The sequence below is a fragment of the Lepisma saccharinum genome, chromosome 23 (assembly GCF_977018435.1).
Source record: "Lepisma saccharinum chromosome 23, izLepSacc3.1, whole genome shotgun sequence".
Taxonomy (NCBI): Eukaryota; Metazoa; Arthropoda; class Insecta; order Zygentoma; family Lepismatidae; genus Lepisma; species Lepisma saccharinum.
In genome coordinates this window covers 42,631,399-42,650,676 of record NC_139251.1, presented here as the reverse complement: position 1 = coordinate 42,650,676, position 19,278 = coordinate 42,631,399, and the positions used below count along the sequence as shown (strand labels likewise).

Below are 19,278 nucleotides of genomic sequence, written 5' to 3'. Positions count from 1 at the left end.
TTATAAAAAGAAACAACATCAAAATCATCTCACCTATGATAATCCACCAACTTCAGTAAACACAAAAGAATGTCTTGCACATGTTTCAGACTGAATAGCTATGCACTACTATACAACTTGGTCATTATTTCGCGCTCCCGCTTCCACAATTACAGCGTATAGAGGAGAGATATCCTGCTATTCCATGTTACAAACCTATTTCATATATGTTGGTACCTTCCTCTAATAATATAATAACAAATTAAAATAACTAATAATATTAATGTTGTATTATTATTACATGAAAAGGAAAAAGGCGGGATAAGAATAGGAGTATAACAACACATATATCTAACACGTATCTAGCTTATGAATTGTCTGGTCTGGATTTATTGAATAACGAAAAAGGTTGTTAGATCCATCTGACGAGAAGTAAAGCTCGTAATTTAATATTTTATGCATATTATTTATGTAGTAGTGTGCACAAATGTTCTTTGATACTGTCATCCAAAGTTTTATGATCCCAATGTAATCCTTGCCTTACAACAAGTTCGACGGAAACACATCTCTCTCGATTATTCGACAGATGCTAAACAAAACAAGAATATTTACATTTTTTAATTTTAGTACTTCGTAAGTCTCTTCAAGGAGATACAGACCCTCTGGACACCCCCCCCCCCCCATTTCCTAAATAGTCATTCGCTCCATTGCAAGTAAGTAATGCAAGTTGTGTTGCAATGTTCCTCAATGTTGTTTTTCTTCTCCCAGATGCTCGAAAGAAGTTTCGTCTTGTCACAGAAACCCAGGGTTGTAAACGTGGGGGCTGAAAAATAATGCCTGTTATAGTCAAATTCTGAACTTCATGAGAAGGGGGGAGGAACGGTCAGAGAACCTTGTTTTCCTTCTTTCCACAGAACAACCCTCCTTCCAGCAAAAGTCTCAATAGGTCTCCCATGCATTAGATTTGTGCGTTCGAAGGTGGAAATGGAATCAATATCGGTAGGACTAGGAAAAACAAATGACATCTGTCCGGTGCTTTTTTCGAGCAACACTGATACGGCCTCTTAAGTTATACTTGTCAGTCTATCAACGATATTTTTCATCTGTGCATTTATATGTACATTTGTCATGCATATATATAACAACTTTGCCCGCCCCTCTTTCCACAGAACTACACGCACACCCACAAATGTTCTTAAACTGTCAACTGAAGGGTCAGGGGAAAACACACTCAAGTTGATTTTTGGTCGTAAGTGGCCTAGTGGTGTCACTTCCTGCCATGTTGATACTATGCTGGACTTTACAAGATGCATTCTTATATTTTATACATTTTCATTTACACGTCCAGTAATGTTTTGCAAATAAATTTTCATTTTTGAAGCTTGAATAGGGTGACCATAATATTTTGACATAAAAAGGGGATATACCAAGGAGATCAGCTCCCCCCCCCCCTGCTTCCTGAAATTTAATGATATAATTAACGTATTATTATTATTATTATAGGATGGATCACATAAGTGAAATTTGATCACCCATTGTCAAAAGGTGTTATTATTGTAATCTCGGTATGACTTCCATAGTGTTTCTGGTCCCTTCTGATCAAGCTTTGATGTTAGCCCTACACTGAAATTGAAGAGTACCAGATGTATTTAACAGAAGAACCAATCTTCTTGAGAGCAGTTTTATTCTTCACCAACAGTTTATAAATCTCCCTGAAAACCTTACCCCACAAATCACACACACAATGCGAGATTTGTCTTGTGAGTTTGTGTCAAGATTACAGCACCTTGAATAACGTAGTGTGGAAAACGACCCAAGAAACTAGTTCCCGAGACGGATGACAAACATAGACGGCAGTGCGATCGAACCAGGTGCTAATTTTGTTATGAAAGTAATGCGGCTTAGTTAGTTTTTGGAATATATTGTGTAGATTTGTTTGTCTAGAAAGGCGGTAAGTGAATTGATGGAAACAGTTATATTTGTGGAGTGATTTGCAGTCACGAAATGACATTAATTTGGAAAGAAAAGTAAAATAAAATTAATAAATAAATAGCATGCGTAACACAAGAAGAAACATCGCAAAGTGATTCCGGACGTCAGTAGTTGGATTGTGTACTAGAGTTTTATTTTTCTATGTTATTAGAATATAAATAGTATCCTGAGAGATATTTCATACCGAGGCAACAAACCACAAGTGTCGCTTGGAAGCGAGCAGTCCGTAATCAATGCAGCCTTTCAAACCATAGGGACACAAGATCTGACTGCACCGTTTCCTCAAGGAGATTTTACACCAAAGCGACACGCGACAAACGATACGAGGATTTCACACCAAAGCGACATGGGTCCTTCAGTCCAAGGCAACTTTCATACCAAAGCGACACATGTTGCTTGGAAATGAGCCAATCAAGAGCAACATTTCACACCGTAGCGGCATGACGGGAAGCACAGGCCAGCGTTCGGTTGGTGAAATCCTCAAGCGATAAGTGTTGCGTGCCCCTTGTCGCTTTGGTGCGCAATCTCCCTAAAGCAAGACGCTCATTGCATCGCGCATGCGCGAACAACAAACCACGGCAACATGTTGAAAGCTATTGAGGAAATGGCCCAGTTCGAGCGACGCACAAGCGACACGTGTGGCTTATCGTGTCACCTATCTGTTGTTCGCACAATTAGCAGCGAACGCTTGCCAATAGACTGAAGGCACCATGTAGCTTGTCACTTAGTTGGGAACTCCCCCTGTAGCGAGTCGCTTCGGTCTGAGCACCCTTCCTTTAAGGAGCTTTCCGACTGAAGTAACAAGTAGCACGCGAATATGCCATATGAACATGTCGTTTGCTGTTTGGAGCCTCATGTGCAATGAATGCTATTTTACAGTCTGGAAGTGTGTGTCACTAGTGTGACAGTGTGAACATCCCGTGTCGCTTGTCCCATTGGTTTGAAAGTTTCCTTACACTCATGTCGATGGCACTAAGAAAGTTTTGTGGGGTTCCCCTTGTCGTTTCATGGAATCATCATTATCATCATCGCCGTGATTAGATTAAAGCGGAAGAAAAGAGACAGTAAATATCAAAAATACAAATGCTTCAGTGTGTATATAGTTAAAAGAAATGATGATAATAATAATGAACCTAATTCATGCACAAAAATTTAGTTGCGAAGAGCATTCCACGCGTATTTTTTCTCCCGTATTATTAACGAAAGTATGACGATAACAGGACATAGTCGACTTTCTTGAATGTTCGTTAATATCTTCGCGACCACTGTACCAAATATCATAGCAATTATCACATTCATAGAAATGCTTTATGTAAAAGAATCAGATGTTGCAGCGAAAACTCCATTTACTTCCATTATAAGCAGACGAATACCAAGCACCGGGTCCATCACCACCGCCTCTAGCGGATCATTTTCGAGTGGAACCAGCCAGAGCGGGCAGAACTGTGCCGTTTTCCACACTACGTTATTCAAGGCGCTGTAGTCAAGATGCAGGAATTTAAATTATTGTTGCAATTCCACATTGAAACTGTACGTATGCTTCAGACAATGCTTATTCACTGCTCTACAAATAACGGAACACACACAAAACAATAACAATTTCTAGCATGAAATATGTCTCAAATTTAAACTTGGTTTTCAAGATAACTCCTAGACTTTTATAAAATGGAACAAATAGTGCCTTTCTAATAATATCAATATGACAACCAGGAATGCTTCTAAAATGGTATGTATGGTCACCCTAAGCTTGAAGAATGTTGACTTATCTGGAGATTTTTTCCCTTAACTCTTCAACTAATCCCCACCTAGTGGTTGCATGACCTTGTCGCTGGTGGTGGGGCTTGCGTGCTCTAAAGATCCTCTAGGCTATACTGGCGGTAGCACAGCTACCGGTAGGGTCACCCATGCCAGACAGACTAGAGGGGAGGAGCCAGACAAAGAAGCAACCAATCAGTCAACGGCTCTGACGACGGATGAAGATACATAAACATCCCAACGGCAAAGGAGGCGGAAGAACCAAAAATCCTCTGCCTTGAGGAAAGGATGTTGACCCAAAGGCTAAGGGAGTAAACCCTGAAAGAAAATCCTGGTCCCCCAGGTTGGGGGTTGGGCATGGGGCCAACACCCCCACCCTGGAAAAATTTATCTCGTTAAAAGTAATCAAAGAGCTATCCCCGGATGGAAACATCTGACGACGAACTGGCGAAAGAAAAGGACAATGATATATGGAACTTGGAATGTAAGGAGTTTAAATGGAAAAGAGGTAGAAATTGTCTCTGAAATGAAAAAGACAGGAGTGAAATACTTGGCAGTAACAGAAACTAAGAAGAAAGGACAGGGATGTATAACATTAGAGGATGTATATATGCTAATATATAGTGGAGTACCAAGATCTGAGAGGGCAAGAGCAGGAGTAGGTTGTATCATTCACAAGGACAATATTAAAAACATAACCAACTGGACAGCTATTAACGAAAGAATTATGATAGTATCCATCAACGACGATAACCATGAAAGGAATTTAATAATAGTGTATGGATCTAACGAAGATGAAACAGTTGAGAAAAGAGAGACTTTTTATGAAGAACTCCAGAGTACCATAGATGTTATCACAATAGGAAATATCATCATTCTGGGAGATCTTAATGCAAGAGTAGGCACCAATCCAGAAGAGGCTGAGATGGTTATTGGCAAATACGGTGAAGAACACTGTTCAGACAATGGGCAAAGACTGATAAATCTTTGTATTGCAAATGACCTTATAATTACAAATACAAAATTCGACCATAAAAAGATACACCTATATACAAGAGCTGAACCCTCTAAGAACGTAAAATCAATAATCGACTACATAATCATAAACAGAGACCAAATGAAATATGTAAGAGATGCAAGAGTTTGGAGAGGCCCGGAAATTGGCAGTGACCACTATCTTCTTACAATGAAATTAGTAACACAAGTTAAAGAAAAGAATCTTAAGACAAAGAAAAAGCATGTGTCAGAAACCCTTAAAAGTTATAAGTTGAAGGAGAAGAAATATCAGGATATCTATAAAGAGAAAGTCAAGGATAAAATAGAAGATACAATAGATTTGGAAGAAAGTTGGATGAATTTCAAGAAAATAGTGCTAGATGCAACAAAGGAAGTATGTGGCACATACAGAATAGGAATAAAGAAGAAGAGGACCCCATGGTGGACAGAAGAAGTAAGAGAACAAGTGAAACAAGCATGGCATAAATATTTAACAACAAAAGACAAAGAAGACTACCAAAAATACAAATTGGAAAGACAACGTACTAAAGAAATGGTCATTCTTGCAAAGAAAGAAGCATGGGAAGAATTTGGTAAATTTATGGAAAATAATTATAAAGAAAACAAGAAACTGTTTTATAAAGTGTTAAAAAATATGAGGAAAGATAAAGAATGTCCACTGAAATTCATCAAAGATAAAAATGGGAATATGTTAACAGAAGAAACAGAAGTTATGAATAGGTGGAAGGAATATTTTATGGAATTGTTAGAAGGTACAAATATGGAGGAACAAGCTGATGAAACAACTCTAGAAGTTATATTGAAAGAAGATGACACAATTAAGGAAGAAGAACTTAATAATGCCATAAAAAAGGTAAAAATCGGTAAAGCTGCAGGTCATGACAGGATTACACCAGAAATGGTTAAATATATGGGAAGTACAGGAAAGAAATTATTACTCCATACTATTAACCTTGCTTGGAAATACAAAAATACACCAAAAGACTGGAGAATTGCAGTGATCACACCAATATTCAAAAAAGGAGACAACCGATTATGTTCAAATCACAGAGGAATTTCAATGTTGAGTGTCCCAGGTAAAATCTATGCAAGAATATTGGAATACAGGCTCAGGCAAGAAATTGAACACCAACTAGAAGAAAGCCAAAGTGGATTTAGACCAAATCGAAGCTGCCAGGACTTAATTTTTACACTAAGACAAATATCAGGAAAAGTGATAGACTATAATAAAGAAATTCATATGTGTTTCATAGATTTCGAAAAGGCATTTGACAGGGTACCTTGGATTAAATTATGGGAAGTGCTGCAAAGAAGAAAAGTGAATGATAACCTGATCGCTAGCATACAGAGCTTTTACAATAACTGTTGTAACTACATCCGTACAAGTAACATAAAATCTGATGAATTTTATACATCAACTGGAGTAAGACAAGACTGCATTTTAAGTCCACTTCTGTTCATAATTTTAATTGATGAAATTACAAAAATTTGCAAAAGAAAGATTAAACCCTTTACTGTTGGGAATTGGCTCATGAGACCTGTACAAATATCAGAACTAGCTTTTGCAGACGATCTCGTTTTATTTGCTAAAACTGAAAAGGACTTACAATATAATTTAGATGTATGGAACAGAGAACTACAAAAGGTAAATATGAGAATTAACACCAGTAAAACAAAAACAATGATAATAAGTAGAGAACATAGAACTCATACCATTAAGATAGAAGGCGAGAGCTTGGAACAAGTAACAAAGTTCAAGTATTTAGGGTCTATAATAAGCAGCAGTGGGAAAATAGATGAAGAAGTAAATAATAGAATTGCTGCAGCAGGAAGATTATATCATGCTCTAAATAGAAACTTCATAAATAAAAAGGAAATTACGAAGAAAACAAAGTTGACAGTTTACAAAACAACGTATGCACCTACACTAATTTACGGGTGTGAATCATGGCCACTAACAACTAATTATTCTAGCAAACTTCAAGCAACTGAAATGAGATACCTAAGAAGAATAGAAGGAAAAACAAAACGAGATAGAGTAAGGAATCAGACAATTCGAATGAGCCTTAAGACCCAACCTTTACAACAACAAATAGAAGCGTCGCAGTTGAGGTGGTTTGGTCATGTTCACAGAATGAGTGAAGAAAGGATAACTAAAAATATATGGCAAGCTAAAGTAGATGGAAAGAGACCAAAGGCAAGACCAAGGCAGACCTGGGATGGCTGGATGGAAGAAGTTTTGAGGAGAAGAGGATTGGATACCAACAGGGCAAAAATGTTAGCCAGAGACCGAGAAGGATGGAGAGCTCTTTGCAAAACCTCTACACCTGACGGTAGAAGAGGATCGACTAAGTAAAGTAAAGTCTTCAACTAATACATCCAATATGAACAAACAGTTTCATCTAGAAAAAAATAACTAACAACTGACAGAAACAAATTAATAATTTTATTTTAAAAAGGTATGTTATGATTGCGACACTATTCCTGTGTTACTCAGATGGTACTTTTTATTTTGATTCCAAGACAAGCAGTTAAAATGTTCCTAATAGAAAAGATTTCTAACGATATCTTCTGACAATTTTCAGATCAACTTGAAACCTATATCCATTTGTATATATGGTATTTTTTTTTTATTGTTTTTGTTATTCTTGTGACCAACCCATAGATATATTTTGGGAGGATTTGTAATTAATTATTTCTCTATATTCATTCATCTTTTATGAGCAATATCATAAATTATGCCAACTTTTACTTTAAAATCATCTAAATACTTATTCAATACTGAGGTGTATGGTTTAAGTGATTACAAAAAATAGAAAATAAGTCAAATTTCAAGTCATTTGATAGTAAAAAAATATAAACAAGATGCCATTATAGGTATTATGTACTTAAAGTTCATAGTTTTCACTTTTCAATTATATATAATTTATAAACTTTGCTACATTTTTTTACCCCTCTAAAGTTTCATTACCTATGGATATGACAAAAAATAAAATTAGTACCTGTGTCTGTAGGCAAATCATCCTTATTCTCAACAAATAGTTCTTTTCTTTTTAAGACCTCACTAAACAATCTCTCAAGGGCTAGTATGCATGGGACAATATTACTACCACCTTCCTGTAAAATATGTACAAAATATTAGAAAAAATAAATTGCATCTGCATTATTACATAATTTCTAACAAAACATTACATTACATTAAAGGTATTTTGTAGGGCTGAGCCTATACCACTTTGAACTGATACTTTAAAATTTCAATTCAAAATAACAAAAGTTATACATATTTTTATATATATAAAATATGTGTGTGGGGGTAATTATTATTATTACATTTTGTAGATATGTATTTCTGACAAGGGGCGAATAATAAATTAATCCACCGTGCATTTACAATACCAGACCCCTGCCTGATTTTTGTAATATTTCGCATAATCACTAATTGAGGCCTCCTAATCACGAAGTTCAAATTTGGGGGTCACGTGTAGAAATTGCAAAATAAGCTAAATTGAGTGTTCCGTGATCGGAACAGAAACCCTGGATTTCTCCACGAAAACAATGTTTATTGCAATATTTTACGTTTTATAACAAAATTAATATATTCCTGATATTACCAAGACCACAAATTTTTACTATGTTTGCCTAACCTAACTTTACAGAGAATGGTAAGGAAAGATAAAAAAATGTTAGTTTCGTAGCACTATAATGGCAACAATTTACTCACTCAAGATGCCATTTTCAGACAGCATAACTTCTCCATGTTAATGAACAATTTCTACACATCACCCCCAGATGTTAACCTCTGGTAATTCATTGGGAATACGTATTTCGTGAGTATAAGAAGTAGGATAGAAATTACGGAAGGGTCCGGTATTGTAAATTCTTACCATCTGATGCTTCAAATATGAGAGAAATATTACGAGAAGCTAAGTAAGAGCGAGGCAATCTTGGCATCCTCACGGAAGGGGGAGACAGTTTACTGTGGTAGACAAGGTTTGGCATAGTGCAGGGGCAAACGTGGCTACCCCATCCCCCCCCCCCCACTGCTTATTGCCGTCATTGGTATTGAGTGTTCAGGCACAAATATAAGTAACAGTATAGGATATCTGATATTTTGTGTTTCACATGGTTCGTACTTACCAATTGTGTATTGCAGAACATAGTTCAAGGTGCCATTATGCTTTTTACATGAAAACAAAACACAATTTTTCACATACAGAGTGATTTCTTTGATTCCTTTCCTCGCTTCCGTAACACACAATATGGCGGCCACATCTTGACTCACGTTGTGGGTATGCAGTGTTTAAAATACCTACTATCGTGTTTGTCACCGCTGGAAATTTTACATTATGCACGGGTAGCTGACGGATAGCCCTACGAACCATTTCCGATAAGGTAAGGTTAGGTTAGGTTAGGCAAGCATAATGAAAAAAAGGGGGGTTGGAAACACTGACAGGGGGTTATGTCATGAAACGTACGCTGCATCTGGTTTAGGTACGGGAGGCAAATGAAAACAATGGCAATTGTGCATCGGTGAGATATTTCTCTTGAAAAATACACAATTTCCAGGTCAAATATATTCCACGATGAAGAAAATACCTCGACGAATGTTGTAAACCTTAGACACACTCATTTCCGTAAGTAGTTTCGGTAACAGTTCGTTATATCGGAGACACTTTTCGGTAAAAATTTACTATCCTTCGGACACCCCTATTTTTTTTCGTTTCGTCAATTTTTGACATTCTTACTTACGTATGTGCTTCGCGGAACATTCCTGAAGGTGTATTAACGTTGTTTTCATGAAATTAATTCCAATTTTTCACATTACCAGTACTTCTTGCCTCAGACACAATATGCCAAGTATACCTTCCTACATAATCACGCGTCGTGCTTGTCTTTTGTCAAATTTTTGACATTCGTACTTACGTATCTGCCTCGCGGAACATTCCTGAAGGTTTATTGACGTTGCTTTGATCAAACTAATACCATTTTTCACATTACGAGTACTTTTTTCTCCTACCTTTCCGCTTGCCTCACACACAATATGGCGCGGATACCGTCGTAAAGAATGACGCTTCGGTATGACGGATCTGCCTTCTCTTTCCTCGATTTTCAATTGTTATGCAGTGTTTCAACCTTCGAAACCCAAGAAATGCCCTACAACAAATTTTAAGGACCGATTTTACAATACCGGAAATTTCTTCATTTTGTTTGAATTTCGGTATACTCACTAATTTAGGCCCCATGATCACGTATCTACAGTTAAAATTTGGCGCTCACACGTGGAAATAGCAAAATAATCTCAATTAAGTTCGTATTTCCACACCCTCGATTTCAAAATTTCCCGCTGGTTCTGGGCTCCGCCCCTGGGGTAATCATCTTACCGCCCCCAACCGCTATCGCGGCCCCGCCTATATCTATAGACTCCCTGTTAAGGGCATGTTGGAACTTGGCCGGATTCACCTGTCCCCAAATAAACGCCAAATTTATACGTGAGCGCCAAATTTTAAGTGCAGATTCGTGATTACAAGCCGAACAAACTTAACCACACACCCAGCACACGTCATTCTTCTACCTCCCGTTTCACCGTTCTAACGCTCGTCGCAAATGCAGACAGTTCGAAACACTGCATATCAACAAAACACAATCACGACCCGTCATGATAGTCACGACGGTGTACGAAGGTGTACGAACGTGATGGTGTCGGAAGATGTACGCGCCAAACGCTATCTCCGTCGGAGAATTAATTTTCAACGAACAACATGAATTTCAGCTCTGAAATATTCCCAAATCACACAAAACACCTTCCCGATATTCGACAATGCTACAGGAAGTTATTACGGTAAGTAGTTTCTTCTGTAAAAATAAGTAAATGTGTCCGAAGGATAGTAAATTAGTACCATTTTCTTTCATCTTTCAATCTATTTCAGCCGGAAATCAATTCCCGTTGTTTCAATTTAATCGAAAACATAACCATGCCGTTTATTAACTTTGTTTGCCTAACCTAACCTTCTGTGAATGGTTTTTGGGACTATCCACGAATGGTTTGTGGGGCTCGCACTATGACGTGCGTTCCGTAACACTTCGAGAAAAGGTTTATTTTAATGTAAAAATTGTTTCTAATCGTGTGAAAACCTTAATGGGAACTTCAAATATGTTCCGCAATACACAATTGGTACGAACGAACCATACGAAATATAAAATATTCGATTTTAAAGTGTCTCCGATATAACGAACTGATACCGTGGTTTCTTCTGTAAAAATGAAGAAATGTGTTTCCGATATACGAAACAGTTACCGAAATATATTGTCTCCTGTGAACTGTGGGAGGTGGACAGATGTTCACAAGACCCAAATGTCCCATTTTTTTACATGGGATACACATACAGACAGTGGGCAATGTCCATTTTCTGACAGATAACACCCAGTTTCGTTAATTTTTACACTTATGTCAAATATCCCAAATTCTAATAGTATCGTCAGTTATTTACCTCCAAATGTGACATAATGTCTACCAAATTATTAGAGTTCTTTTTACTTTCCAAGAATTCTGAAACCTTTAACTTCAAGTTCTTTGTGAATGTCTTTCTCGCCGTCTTGCTATCACTCATTGCTGTTTATATTAATTCACTGTGCATGCGTAATGTAATTATACAAATAGTATATATTAATTAACCTGTTATAAATAGGTTCACTAGTTTAAAAACACGTGACATGACAGAAACATGACACGAAATTCGATTCGTCCTTGTTCTTGTTAGTTCTTCATTTCAACACCACATTCTGTTAGATGGCGCTGTATATACTATCTTGAAGAACGTCAAGCGTGGCTAATCAGGGTAGAAAAAGGTAAGGAGTATTGATATTTGCTCTATTATTTTAAACTATCGGCTGGATATTAGCTGAACTGCCTGTAAAAAATACGTTATATATACTTAAATGATAGTAGGAATATATGTGCACAAAAGAAAGTAAAATAAGCAGCAGATTCTAAAAAAAGTCAAATTTCTTGAAGTCGTTCCCAATTGGACTGTTTACCGAAATGTAGTCCTTGAGTATGGCGATTGTATAGGTTTACCTTATATGCACATAGTCACTTGCACTACGTTCTAAAGCCAGCAGGTCAGATGCTTTTATTCGGTTATCTTGTTCCAGTCGACAGGCAGAATTTGATAACTAGCACTGTTGGTTGTTGGAGCATATGCAGTTTTTTTTTCTTGAATTTGCAATTCCATCCTGAAAGTTTTTAGATTTTAAGGGGAAGTGATTAAGGTTCACACGAAGAAATGAAATTATGATAATATCCTGTCTATAAAGAAGTAGGCTAAGTTTAATTTAATACACAATTCAACTCTCAACAAGACATTCTTCAATTTTATCGGTTAACACGAAGTCCTCATTTGTCGAAGTAGTTACCAGGTGTTTTGTATTTTTACATTCAAAATATGGTTTGTCAGACAAGAATAACAATATTATGATGATATGTGACAACATCCAAAATAGAAAATGAACAATTAAAGTATTTACATACATTCTTTTTCTACTTCATGTTAATAGTTTTGCAGATGACTAAGTAATACTATCTATTAGATCTGATTATGTTGTATTGGTTTTTCCTGTCCCCTATCTTTCATGTGCATACATGGATGTTGGCAGGAATTTTTTCAGGGTGGGGACAACCAAGGTAATTTTTCCGGGGAGGGGCAAACTAGGCATATTTTCTAGCATAATAATGATGCCCGTTAACAAAGACAAAAAACATTCACTTTGCTGTTATGTTCCTGCGATGCTTGTATAATAGTTAACATGGGAAATGAAATTGTTGCGTGAATGTCTGGTTAGTTTCCAACCAGGGGTTGAAGGGGGAGTGGCCACCCATGTCCTGCCCTTCCAGATGTCTTTGCACGTATTATGCATTCTTTTTAACAGTGATCACCTTCATGGGGTGGTGGATGTAGGTTTGGTGCTATTTTCACTGAGTTTCATGATTTGTCACTGTGTGGTGCCTTCTTTTATGAACGTACAGTTTCTCTTGCAAGATATTTCATTCTTTTTGTTCTGCTTGTTAATTTGGGAAGTTTGATTCCATATCTCTCTCTGTAAATTGAACATACTATGACGATTTTGGTCATAAGTATGCTCCTGGGAGATATGTTTTTGTTTATGATCAAGCATTTAGTAATTGACATGAAATTAATGGTACTAATCTGATATTCCCCGGACAGATTTCTTCATTTTTACAGAAGAAACTACTTACGGTAATAAGTTCCTGTAGCATTGTCTAACATCTGGAAGGTGTTTTGTGTGATGTGGGAATGTTTCATAGCGGAAATTCAACCATTGACGCATAGCCCCACGAACCATTTCCGGTAAGGTTAGGTTAGGTAGGGTCACGTATAGGTTACTATAGTTAAAAATTGGTTTCGAAGAAAATAGGCATAGCCCCACACACCATTCTCGCATAGCCCCACAAACCATTTGCGGAAAGGTACGTTCTTCATTTACAAAAACACTTTTTTTTAAAAAAAAAAAATGCAATTACTTTGATCAAAAAAAACGTGAATACAAGTTAAAGAATGTTCTGCGAAGCAGATAGATAAGTACAAATGTCAAAAATTGACAAAACGAAGAAGTTATAGGTGTTCGGGGAATATCAGATTTTTACCAAATTAATTAATGCCATCTCAATACAGATCTAATGTTGTATCTAAACCATTTATACATTGTAACAGTTTTTGTCCTCACAACCATTAGTGTCATTTGGGATCACCTCATGCCCTTATAGAAATATTTATTGTTATTGTACTTAGATTTTTCGGTACTAGTTTACTATCCTTCGGACACATTTATTTATTTTTACAGAAGAAACTACTTACTGTAATAAGTTCCTGTAGCATTGTCGAACATCGGGAAGGTGTTTTGTGTGATGTGGGAATGTTTCATAGCTGAAATTCATGTTGTTCGTTGAAAATTAATTCTCCGACTGAGAATAGCGTTTGGTCGCGTACACCTTTGTACACCATCACGCGCCGTCTTCTTCTTCTTCATGCATAACTCGTCGTGATTGTGTTTTGTTCATGTTCAATGGGTATCTAGTGTTTCGAACTGTCTGCGTTTGCAACGAGAGTTAGAAGGATGGCATGTCGCAAGCCCCACAAACCATTGGCACGTGGTTAGGTTAGTTCAGTTAGGTTTGGAAACATAGTTAAAATTTGGTGTCGTGGTAGTATCAGGATCTAGAAATTGGAAATAATTGCGAACCATTAACGCTAGCCCCACGAACCATTGGCGCTAGCCCCACGAACCATTGGCACGTGGTTAGGTTAGTTCAGTTAGGTTAGGAAACATAGTTAAAATTTGGTGTCGTGGTAGTATCAGAAATATATATATTTGGTTGTGAAACAAAAAAATTTGCGAAAATCGACAGTTTCCATTCCGAGAACTAATGCCTTATTTTAGCTTATTTTGCAATTTCTAGATGTTTCCCACTTATTTCAGGATGGATAGCACCACGAAAGATTGCAATTTTCTTCATAAAAGAACGTGAAAAAGAAATAGATCTGATGAACTTTGTTCACGGGCATTTCTTGGGTTTCGAAGGTTGAAACACTGCATAACAATTGAAAATCGAGGAAAGACAAGCCCGACGCATCATTATGTAGGAAGGTGTATGCGCCATATTGTGTGTGAGGCAAGCGGAAAGGCTAGGAGAAAGAAGTACTGGTAATGTGAAAAATTGCTCTTACTTTCATCAAAACAATGTCAATACACCTTGAGGAAGGTTCCGGGAAGGAGATGCGTAAGTACGAATGTCAAAAATTTGACAAAAGACAAGCAGGACGCGCGATTATGTAGGAAGGTGTACTCGCCATATTGTGTGTCAGGCAAGCGAAAAGGCCTACCAGAAAGACGTACTGGTAATGTGAAAAATTGCTCTTACTTTCATTAAAACAACGTTGATACACCTTCAGGAATGTTCTGCGAAGCAGATACGTAAGTACGAATGTCAAAAATTGACGAAACGAAAAAATTAGAGGTGTCCGAAGGACATATATTTTCATATATTTGTAAAAATATAGGTAAAATTTACTATCCATCGGACACCTATAACTTCTTTGTTTTGTTAATTTTTGACATTCGTACTTACCTATCTACTTCGCGGAACATTCCTTAAGGTGAATTGATGTCTTTTTGATCAAAGTAATTGCAGTTTTTCACATTATGAGTACTTCTTTCTTGTAGTCTTTTTGCTTGCCTGAGACACAATGTGGCGCGTACACCTTCCTACATAATTGCGCGTCGTGCTTGTGTTTTGTCAATTTTCATTCATTATGCAGTGTTTCAACCTTCGGAACCCAAGAAATACCTGTGAACAAAGCTCATCTGATTTTTTTTTTTTTTTTTTTTTTAAACTTCTTCACGTTTTACGAAGAAAATTGTAATGTTTCGTGGCATGATCCGTGAATTTTTGGGGCTATCCGTCCCGGAATCAGTGGGAGATTTAAACAAAAAATTATTTTTGTTTCAAATTTTTGAGTCCAAATTTCCCACCAATTCCAGGCTCCACCCCTGGGGTAATTGACCTACTGCGGCTCCGCTCCAGCTACCTGGTTTTCTCTATAGAGTCCCTGTTAAAGGCATGTTAGAAATTGGCTGGAGTCACCTGCCTCCAAATGAGCCCCAAACTTTTAAATTTGAAGAAATCAGTTTCCAGGATGCCTGAATTTCACCACGCATCCACGACACGTCATATTAGGCATATACCCACAGCCTATTCCTTCTGACGAGTAGCTTACATTCACTGCCACATTTTCAACATTCCTTTCCTTTCTTCACGACCCCGTGTTCGATTAAATAAAAAAAATCCACTGGATCTTCCACACCCGTTACAAATTTCACCATGCATCCACGACACGTCATGTTTCTAACTTTCGTTGCAAACACTGACAGTTCGAAACACTGGATACCCAATGAACATAAACAAAACACAAGCACGACGTGTGATGATGTATGAAGGTGTACTTGCCAAAGGCTATTGTCCGTCAGAGAATTAATTTTCAAGAAAGATCATGAATTTCCGCTATGAAACATTCCCACATCACACATACCAAAATGGCATCTTTCAATGAGCAACGTTGGCCGTGAAAGTGCTACGAAAATAAGATTTCTTATCGGTTCCTTGTCGCAATTACTGGAAAACCATTGACGGTTAGCCCCACTGACCATTCTGGTAAGGTTAGGTTAGGCAAATGTGAGGTTGTAAGACCATGCATGGGTGCACACACCATTGACGTATAGCCCCAAGAATCATTCACGGTAAGGTTAGGTTAGGCAAGCATAATTAAAATTTGGGGTCGTAGCAATATCAGTGGTGTATTTATCGTTTTTTAAGTATTTGAAACAGAATTTTCCGGTAAATAATGAGCTATTGTGCCGATCGCGGACCACTCAATATCGCTTATTTTGAAATTTCTACACGTGAGTGCCAAATTTTAACTGCAGATTCGTGATTAGGAGGCCAAAATTAGTGAGTACGCTGAATTTCAAACAAATTAGAGAAACTACCGGTGTTGTAAATTTGCTCCCTGCATTTTATATTCAATTTTTGATCTGACACACTTTTTACTTTGTTCTTTAGGAATGGTAATTAACTCAACTTTATTTTCTCTAATTTGAAGTAAACTATGCCAGTTTACGGGGTAGGGGGATCAACCACTCCTTCGATCAATATGTCCATGTTAGGAGGCTATTGTTGTGTGGAAGAAAACTTGCATAAGAGTTTGATCGTAAATAGAATCACATTTATTGAGCAAGTGTGCTTTGGGTCACTTTCGCAACAAGCCCTTGTCAGCAGTGGCGGATTAAGCTTCCTCGCCGCCCCTAGGCACAAACTTAATGTGCGCCCTTCTCAAAAGAAAAGTAGTAACTTATTTGCAGTATTTTTACAGGCTAATATAAAAATTAGTGAACATACTGAAATAAAAAAACAAAGGATAAAAGTCAGTAACAAACAATTCATTTTCTGTATGTGCTATAAATAAAATTATGTAATGTATTGAGAAATTAAATTCACCACTCACCAGACATAAATGAAGCCGCTTCCGCCTCACTTTGGTTGCTGCAAACTCGTGTATAAGTTCTTCAAAGTTGATGTGTCCATCAGTCAAGATGTCTGCTTCGATGTGGAGAATAGATAACTTGTTCAGTCTTTTATTACACATTGTTGAACGGAGATAAGTCTTCAGTCTTTTTAGGGCCGAAAACGAATTTTCAGCTGAACAGTTTGTTACAGCAGTACACAAAAATATTCTTAATGCAATGTCCACATTTGGAAACACAGATTGCAGATTTTCTTTCCGTATAAAGGCTAACATTTCTGCTGGCGAGTCACAGATTCCTCTGGTCTTCAGAAGCCCCACAAAATACACACATTCGTTTGGAAAGGTTGATTCCAGATCAGTTTCATATGCAGCCTGAAGGTTACCTGCACGTTCAGAAATGACACAAGAAGAACTTTGCAGAAACTTAATGAAAATCATGAAGTTGTCAGAGATTAATTTATAGTTTTGTTTTCTTCTACTTAATTCAGTGTGCAATTTATCAAGAATAGGAAGAAACACCTCAACTTTAAATTTTTCTCTTCCTGTTAGAACAACCTCATTGTCTCTTACTTCATCGGCTTGAATGTTACGTTTTCTAAACCTTTTATAACTACACTCGTAATCCATATCAGTTTTCTCCATGGATTTTTGCTCATAAGAGTCGAACATGTCACGAAGAGAACTTATAAAGTTCACAAGTGATTCAAATAAATCATGTACTATTGTTAAATCTATGTTGACACTTTGTAATTTCACGGTGACACTGTGGAATCTCTGAAATATATCCTTCCAAATAGTGATCATGAAAGCTGTGTCCAGCCTGTTTAGTTGATTCAAGAGGGATAAGGCCTTATTTCGAACTAGGATCATCGCTTACATGAGTAAGGGCTTTCATTACACTATCCCAGTTTTCATATATTTATGTGCAGGCAGAGCAGACAAAACATTTCTTGATAACACATAAATCCGATACATCAAGGTTTCTTTCGTATGAAGAGAAAGTGTTGCAAACCGTTGATTTCAAACATTGGTTTCATAGGTCTAAATTGTCACTGTGTACGTAAGATGCTTTTTTATTATTCTTGATATTCTGGAAAAAAGATTTGCCGCCCCTAGGCACGTGCCTAGTGGGCCTATTTGGTAATCCGCCACTGCTTGTCAGTATAGATAATTCATGTTGCAGTTCATGTTTTAAATTATACCTTTCTGAAAATTAGTGTTACAATAGAACAGTTAATATATAGGACAAGATTGATCTATATGTACTTAAAAGATTCACAAACCAAAAACCATTACAGCAGGCAAATTTATGAGTTCTTCTTTGTAGCTGATCAGTGGTGATTCGGACTTTTAATCACATGGTTAAATCTTTAATTGCCTACGTTTCGGAGGCTCATTCTGCCTCTGCCTTCAGGGTAGTGTGTTACCTAATAAATCATAGTTCAGTCCCTGGACACATGATGTGTTTGGAGACTGTGTCTATTGTGGGCAATCCTGAGTTAATTTGGGTGGTGGTGATAATGGTAGAAATGTCATTTTTCACCAGGTGGTGGAGTTTTATACAGTTTATTTTTGCATTCCAGCAATGGTGAGTTATTACTCAAGGGTATACAGTCTTGCTCGTCTGCCTGCTCTTAAGCTTAAGTTGCCAAAACCTGTCCGGAAAAGAAAATGTTTATTCCCCTCACCTGGTGAAAGTTGGCCCATCTACTATTCTCACCACCAACTGGTGAGACTTGCAGGTTACTTGAAAGATTATCCATGTTCAAGGTTGACTAGGTAGGTAAATCACATTTTGAAGAAACTAGTTTCACTCTTTTCGTCTCTTCCTACACTGAAAGTTCTTTGTCAGCGGGAGCATGGGTGTTCCTTTAGAGTTCTCTTCATCAATATCATCTTTCATGCCACAGTTTGCCTAAAATTAAAGGTTTTTTTCTTTGTTGTAGCCTAATTTGTGAAGCATCAATATAGTGAAATTAGTTTGGGAGTGGAAAAACACGTTAGGAGACCTGTGTTATTTTTGCATGCTTAAATGGAATCTTTTTAGCACACCTTGTGTATCTTATACCACTTTGATGTTTTCAAGAAATGAAACTGTTTTTGGTCTGCCTGATATACCTTGAATTTGGAATGAATGTTGACTATTGAGATCCTTGCACTATTTTTTATCGCCTCCCCCACATGGCTTAGTGGTAAAGCCGTCACATTGTAATCAAGGAATGCAATGTTTTATACCTGATGGAGGCATATAGTGGTTCAAATCTAATTTTAAACTGTAGGCCTAGTCCCGATTAGCCTATCTGTGCACACAGTGAAATCACAAAAAAATCTTTTTAATTGCTAATGCATGCATTGCTTCAATTTTTGACATATGTTAGGCACATAGTTTTCTGGAGAAATATATTTCAAAATTTTATAATTATGTATTATTTGCCCT

At 37.1% G+C, this 19,278-nt stretch overlaps 2 protein-coding genes across 4 annotated transcripts in view; one reads left to right on the top strand and one right to left on the bottom strand.

Moving 5' to 3' along the window:
* LOC145977749 (nucleolar complex protein 4 homolog B) overlaps positions 1-11,484 on the bottom strand; it is a 35,541-nt gene extending 24,057 nt beyond the window's left edge. The window contains exons 1-2 of the mRNA XM_083110011.1: positions 11,232-11,484; positions 7,746-7,860 (exon numbers count right to left, since the gene is read on the bottom strand). Of these exons, the coding sequence (XP_082966137.1) occupies positions 7,746-7,860; positions 11,232-11,351 (235 nt within the window). The 5' untranslated portion in view covers positions 11,352-11,484. The remainder of the gene's footprint in view (positions 1-7,745; positions 7,861-11,231) is intronic.
* Positions 11,485-11,499: 15 nt separating this feature from the next.
* CkIIbeta (casein kinase II subunit beta) overlaps positions 11,500-19,278 on the top strand; it is a 42,224-nt gene continuing 34,445 nt past the window's right edge. For 2 of the 3 annotated variants that reach the window (XM_083110013.1, XM_083110015.1), the window contains exon 1: positions 11,533-11,589. The gene's annotated coding sequence lies outside the window, so the exon portion shown is untranslated. Of the gene's footprint in view, positions 11,590-19,278 lie in introns of all 3 variants that reach the window. The other variant, XM_083110014.1, reaches the window with a different exon arrangement.